Consider the following 7,613-nt stretch of genomic DNA (forward strand, 5'->3'; position numbering starts at 1 on the left):
ATATATATATATATATATATATATATATATAACAACTTCACATCTCTATCCTTCAACAAGAAATAATAAATGTCACCTCTCCAGTTCTTTAATAAGCACCCAGTAATAAAATTTTCAAACTTAGGCAATTGACTGCAAAAAGGCTTGCCTTGTGGATCCTTGAATTCGCCTCCGGAATAATGGGAGTCCCATGCATTTAGCATAACTAACAACTATCTGGTGCCCAACCTGCAGATACAGTTACCGATCATTTTAAATGAAAACATGGTATTAAGGAGAGGAGGAGAATATCGCTTATCTTTCTTATTAACAAAACTTATGACCAGAATTCTTGTAAATAAGAAAGGAAATTTCCACTAGTAGATGGGAGACATCAAGATGCTAGAAAGAGGATCATTTAACTATAACTCAACCTGAAATTAGTTCAGGTGTGGCTATATGAATTCTCGGCATTCAGGTTCTATCATTCCAATACTAACTAATTTGTCTTTTATGCAAATGTTGGATTCTCTATGTCAGTCTCATACTATTGCTACAGAAACATACAAGTCTAACCAGGATAAAAAGGAATCCTGAAAAACACTACGCATGCTGTAAGTGTTACACTGACCAACTCAACTATTATTATCGTCTATAGAGATAATTTACTTCACCTGCATTTTGCTTTTAGTTAGGTCCACACTGATTCTGAGATATTTGTATTCTGAAACAACTTGCCTCTCTGTGAGTTTAGGTGTACACTCATTCCATTTAGAATCTTCAATCATCAATGATGGCATCAATAACCCAATGCATCTAGAGGTTTATATAGGACATGGACAAAGTCAGTAGTACTAGGGCCTTCGAGTTGGAATTTCCAACTATAAGCAAGTGTAGCAAAGTCACCTCCATTCTCGATTTCTATAGCGACAGAGGGAGGTATCATACTAGAGTCAAAATCATGATTAGACTTTAGAGTCAATTCGAAGAAAAGGAAAAACCAAATCCCCCTGAGCTAGGGCAGTTTGGCTTAGACAAGGGGATAGGAATACCAATTTCTTCCACAAGGTAGCAAACTCACACAGAAGAGTCAACACTATTGATAAAATCAAAGTCAAGGAAGAGTTACTAACTGAACCTACTGAAATTCAAAGAGAGATCACTGAGAACTATGAGAATCTGTACTCTGAAACTGAGGATTGGAGGCCAGCATTGGAAATGAGGGAGTGCCCTATGATTGATGAAGATGACAACAACCAACTGATGGCCCCTTTTGAAGCTCAGGAAATTCTAGAATGCATCAAAGCATGTGCGGGGGACAAAGCCCCTGGCCCGGATGGCTTTTCAATGGCTTTTTTTAGACAGTGTTGGGATATCATCAAAACAGAATTGGTTGCAGCAGTTCAAAACTTCTATGTGGAAGGAGTGTTTGAGAAGAGTATAAATGCTACTTTTGTGACTTTGATACCTAAGAAAATAGGGGCAGAAGAACTTAATGACTTTAGACCAATAAGTTTAGTGGGGGGAGTTTACAAGATAATTGCAAAACTTTTGGCTGAGAGACTAAAGAAGGTGATGCATAAGCTTGTGAACAAGCAACAAATGGCTTTTATCAAGAGCAGGCAGATCATGGATGCAGTGTTGATAGCCAATGAATGTATTGATTCCAGGAAAAAGGATAAACAACCAGGGATCCTATGCAAGCTGGATATCCAGAAGGCATATGATCACTTGAATTGGAACTTTTTGATGAAGATGATGCAGAGGATGGGTTTTGGTCAAAGATGGTTAAAGTGGATCAGACATTGCATAAGCTCAGTGAAATTCTCTATTCTGATCAACAGAAACCCATGTGGGTTTTTTCCATCAAAAAGGGGTTTGAGACAAGGGGACCCCCTATCTCCTTTTCTTTTTATCTTGGCTATGGAGGGGTTGAGCAACCTATTCCAGACTGCAAGAGCAAATGGTTGGATCAGAGGTTTCAGAATGGGGGAAAATACAAGAAACAATCTAGAGATCACGCATCTACAGTATGCAGATGACACTTTAGTATTTTGTGGAGCTGTAAAGGAGCACATGCTAATTTTGAGAGTCATTCTAAATATTTTTGAGGCTGTGTCAGGTTTGCACATAAACTGGAACAAGAGTTTCATTTACCCAGTAAACACAGTACCAAATATTAAGGACTTAGCTTACAAGCTTGGAGGGAAAGTAGGTGAACTACCAACAACCTACTTGGGAATGCCTTTGGGGGCAAAGAGAAAATCAAGTGGAATATGGAGTGGTGTAATTGAAAAGTGTGAAAGGAAGCTCGTGAACTGGAAGTGTCAATATCTATCCTCAGGTGGCAGACTAACTCTAGTTAACAGTGTCCTGGATGCCTTGCCATCATACATGATGTCAATATTCCCTATACCAGCCAAAGTAACCAAGAGGTTAGATGCAATTAGAAGGAACTTTCTATGGAAAGGCAGTGAAGATAAGAAGTATCATTTGGTCAAATGGGAGGAGTTGCTAGTTAGCAAGAGAGGGGGTGGACTCAACATCAGAGATCTGAGTGCGCAGAATAAGAGCTTGATGATGAAATGGTTGTGGAAATTTGCCTCACCAGAAGTATCTCTATGGAAGGAAGTAATAACAGCAAAATATGGCATGGAGGACAAGTGGATGACAGAGCGGGTGACCAGCCCTTATGATTGTAGTGTATGGAGATCAATTAGGAACTTATGGCTACTGGTCAAAGATAGAACAAAATGTAAGGTTGGTAATGGAGAAAAAGTGGCATTTTGGAATGACATCTGGTGCGGACAGGAGACACTCAAACAAGCATTCCCTGAGCTACNCTTGCCTTGTGGATCCTTGAATTCGCCTCCGGAATAATGGGAGTCCCATGCATTTAGCATAACTAACAACTATCTGGTGCCCAACCTGCAGATACAGTTACCGATCATTTTAAATGAAAACATGGTATTAAGGAGAGGAGGAGAATATCGCTTATCTTTCTTATTAACAAAACTTATGACCAGAATTCTTGTAAATAAGAAAGGAAATTTCCACTAGTAGATGGGAGACATCAAGATGCTAGAAAGAGGATCATTTAACTATAACTCAACCTGAAATTAGTTCAGGTGTGGCTATATGAATTCTCGGCATTCAGGTTCTATCATTCCAATACTAACTAATTTGTCTTTTATGCAAATGTTGGATTCTCTATGTCAGTCTCATACTATTGCTACAGAAACATACAAGTCTAACCAGGATAAAAAGGAATCCTGAAAAACACTACGCATGCTGTAAGTGTTACACTGACCAACTCAACTATTATTATCGTCTATAGAGATAATTTACTTCACCTGCATTTTGCTTTTAGTTAGGTCCACACTGATTCTGAGATATTTGTATTCTGAAACAACTTGCCTCTCTGTGACTTTAGGTGTACACTCATTCCATTTAGAATCTTCAATCATCAATGATGGCATCAATAACCCAATGCATCTAGAGGTTTATATAGGACATGGACAAAGTCAGTAGTACTAGGGCCTTCGAGTTGGAATTTCCAACTATAAGCAAGTGTAGCAAAGTCACCTCCATTCTCGATTTCTGTAGCGACAGAGGGAGGTGTCATACTAGAGTCAAAATCATGATTAGACTTTAGAGTCGGTTCGAAGAAAAGGAAGAACCAAATCCCCTTCTTCCTGATCTTATTGGCCTTACAACAGGCCTAAGAGCAAGGAAGTCTCAAGAAAGTGATGTCAAAGCTGGTCGATACGCATCAATTGGCATTCATTAAGGGTAGGCATATCATGGATGTCATACTTATAGCCAATGAATGTGTAGATGTGAGGAAAATAACTAAAGTTCCTGGAATTCTATGTAAGTTGGACATAGAAATGGCCTATGATCACCTCAACTGGGACTTTATGTGGTACACACTGGATAGGATGGGTTTTAAAAATAGGTGGATAAATTGGTTGAAGTACTGTGAGAGAACAGTCAAATTCTCAGTTTTATTAAATGATACCCCTCTGGTTTCTTTCCCTCAGAAAGAAGATTAAGGCAAGGGGATCCCCTCTCCCCCTTCCTTTTTATCCTAGCTATGGGAGGACTAAGTGGCATGTTGAAAACAGCACAATCAAGTAACATGATCAGAGGGTTCTTGATGAATGATAGTGACACCAGGGGCTTATCTATCTCCCATTTGCAGTATGATGATGACACCCTAGTGTTCTATGGTGCAGAGGAAGAACAACTAAAGCATCTAAGGATCATATTTATATTGTTTGAAGCTGTCTCAGGACTACATATAAACTGGGGAAAAAAATTTGTCTACCCCATGAATGAAGTCCCAGAAATCAACAGACTAGCTGGCCTCTTAGAGGTAAAGTGGGAGAAATGCCTACCACTTACCTAGGGATGCCTCTAGGAGCAACCAGTAAATCAAAGAATATATGGAATGCAGTGGTGGAGAAGTGTGAAAAAATGCCGGTAAATTGGAGAAGCCAATACCTATCCTTGGGTGGAAGATTGACACTAATTAATAGTGTGCTTGATGCTATGCCAACCTACATGATATCAGTATTCCCTATGTCAGGGAGTGTTTTAAAGAAGTTAGAATCCATTAGGAGAAACTTTTTATGGCAAGAAAATGGAGAGGGGGAAAAGAAACATCACTTGGTGAAATGGGATGAGGTGTTAAACAACAAAAAAAGAAGGGGGAATGGGCATAAAAATTCTCAAAGTTCAAAACCAGAGTCTCCTCTTGAAGTGACTGTGAAGGTTTGCTTCTGTAGAACAAGGTCTGTGGAAAGATGTTATAATCTCCAGATTTGCAATGGAGGACTTATGGGTTACTGAGGAAGATAAAACCCTTATGGGGTTGGTTTATGGAGAACAATCAAGAATTTATGGTCTAAAATATGGGGAAATTCAAAAATTGATATAGGAAATGGAAGGAAGACATTCTTCTGGAATGATGTGTGGGTTGGACAACACTCCCTGAAACAGTTGCATCCTGAGATTTATAATCTGAACCAACAGAAGGAAGCAACAGTAGCAGAAGTCGGAGACAACCAAGGATGGAACCTATCTTTTAGGATAAGGTTGAATGATTGGGAAATAGACAAATTAGCAGATTTCTACAAGTCCTTAGAGTAGGCAAACAACCTTGACACAAATGAGGATAGTTTACAATGGTTGAGGGCCAACAATGGGAAGTTCACAATAAAATCAGCTTATAGACATCTTGACAGGCCAGCTGAAATGTTTCTACCATGGCCTTGGAAGATGATATCGAAAATTAATGTACCTCACAAGGTGGCTTGTTTCACCTGGTTGGTAGCTAGGGAAGCAGTACTAACTCCGTACAATCAAATGACAAGGGGAAGACAGTTATGCTCCAGGTGCTTTTTTTGTGAAAGAGAAACAGAGACAACAAAACATCTCTTCCTCCATTGCAGAGTGACAGAGAAACTATGGCAGGAATTTTTGAATTTGAGGGGAATCAGTTGGTCCATGCCAAGACACAACCCAGAAAATCATGCTGGAATAGAGAAAGGAATACATCAGGTCACAAGGAAAGATGAAAGATTGTCCTTGCTTGCATCTGGTGGACAATTTGGAAGGAAAGGAACCAGAGTAGCTTCGAAAACAAGAGCATCCCTTTCAAGAGTTTGAAGTTGAACTGCCTTATAACCCTCTATTTTTGGTGTAACCATGTCCTTCCCAAAGAGGTGGAGGCCATTACTCACTTTTTAGATAGTTTAGGAGGGGTATATATGATAGATCTTTTGGTTTTGCTTATTGTATACTCTTGATGTAATTACTACTGAAATAAACCATTGGTGTATTGTTGTCTATAAAATGTTAACTTTCTCAAAGAAAAAGAGCAAGGAAGTCTCAACTCCCCAATCCACCCGGGTGAGGGGTGAACCTTCTGACTGATTCAATCTCATCTATTGCTGCCAATCGACAACCCATTAAGGGGACATTCTCTCATTTTATCCTCCAGCTATACAACTTTTACCCTCTATTGAATGTGATCATTTATTTCTTATCAAGCATGTATGACCGCACATCCATCTAAATATTGGAACTTCTACAACATTTTCTCTCTGTGGATGTCGTCGCCTTACAAGCCCAACAATCATAACATTGATTTTCTCACAAGTCACAACTGTCTTAGCAGAAAAATACATAAAGACATTTTCCAGCAGATACATTATAGAAAGTTTCTGATGCAGCTTACAACCTCAAGGTGCGCAAGACAGCATAGACACCACCATTATCATGGAAGATAAAAAAGCAGCTTATAACTAACCAAAAGATCGTTTTTTTTCATTTTGATAAGCTTCAATCAGATTGAGTTTTGCAAGAAGGATGTTCCCCTTAAGCATTAGTTCCATTTTCACATACATATATAATGAACTTCTCTAATTCAACACCTCTTCAATAAAATAATCCAACTATGACAGACCCTCTGAATGTTATGCATATAGGGAATTCATATGTTGGGACTTAAAAAGCAGAGGCAGAGACAAAATTTGAAGTTTATGCGTTCAGGATTCTAATCCTAAAGTTACAAGGTTCTATATTACTCCCTCCATTTTAATTTGTGCATAAAGTATAAGAAAGTAAATAGACTTTAGAATCTTGTGGTTTTAAAGAAAAGACGGGTAGAATGTACCAAAACATCTTTAACCTTGTGGTCTTAAAACATGCCGCAGGCAAAGTTAGAATTAAAGAGTTGCCAAAAAAAAAAAATGGAAAGAGACATACTTTTTGAAATGGAGAAAATTAAGACAAATAAACTGAAAGTGGGAGTAATAATTTGTACATTTACAATGAAAATTTTAATATAAATTCAAGGTTTGAACCAAAGTTACTGCTTTAGCCGAACTCATAACCAATGGCTAGCTCCGCTCCAGCTTACAAAAATATCACCATCGGTTTTTTCAGCATTTAAAGAGAAAAAAAAACTCACTGTTTGATACATGTAGCTATCAAGCTCATCGGTTGCATCATCAGCGGGAATCAAATTAGCCAACGCAATAATCTGAAAATTGCCAGAATAAGAGCACAATAACAAGCGACAAAATCATCAAACACTTAGGTAAAGAGACAAAAATTGAGAACCTCGTGACCATATTGAATGCATTTCATCATGGCATAGCAACTGTCCTTGCCGCCACTGACTAAAGCAACGACTTTCATATTGTTTAACACAGCCGCCGGCCAGCAACTATCTCCGTCTCCGACAAGATAGCGCCGGCGAAGTAGGGTTTTTTTGAAAAAAGAGGGGAGTTTGTGCTCTGCTTATTTTTGTCTTTCTTTGTTTGACTAAAGAGTAAGTAAAAGATGTTGCGTGGATTTGTTTGGGTTTTGTGACGTCTCCGTTTCCTGAGTCAATCAACTAACATGCGAATAACTCGACTAATTATAATGACATTAACTTGACACAGTGACCAATAAGATGATTAGCCAGCAGCTTACTAGGAATATGCTTTTTTGAATCTTATACTAGTTTTGACGCACGTGCGTTGCACGTGAATATCAAACCATGTACTACATTATTTTTAAAAATAATGTGAATATTATTTAATGAGAAAATTAAGTAAGAAAATATGATAAAGTATAAG

General features: G+C 38.3%; 1 protein-coding gene across 1 annotated transcript in view; it reads right to left on the minus strand.

Moving 5' to 3' along the window:
- Positions 1-7,309, minus strand: part of LOC125856199 (uncharacterized) — a 10,579-nt gene extending 3,270 nt beyond the window's left edge. The window contains exons 1-5 of the mRNA XM_049535743.1: positions 7,111-7,309; positions 6,959-7,030; positions 2,828-2,907; positions 654-795; positions 149-228 (exon numbers count right to left, since the gene is read on the minus strand). Of these exons, the coding sequence (XP_049391700.1) occupies positions 149-228; positions 654-795; positions 2,828-2,907; positions 6,959-7,030; positions 7,111-7,188 (452 nt within the window). The 5' untranslated portion in view covers positions 7,189-7,309. The remainder of the gene's footprint in view (positions 1-148; positions 229-653; positions 796-2,827; positions 2,908-6,958; positions 7,031-7,110) is intronic.
- Positions 7,310-7,613: the final 304 nt, after the last annotated feature.

The sequence above is a fragment of the Solanum stenotomum genome, chromosome 2 (genome assembly GCF_019186545.1).
Source record: "Solanum stenotomum isolate F172 chromosome 2, ASM1918654v1, whole genome shotgun sequence".
Taxonomy (NCBI): domain Eukaryota; kingdom Viridiplantae; phylum Streptophyta; class Magnoliopsida; order Solanales; family Solanaceae; genus Solanum; species Solanum stenotomum.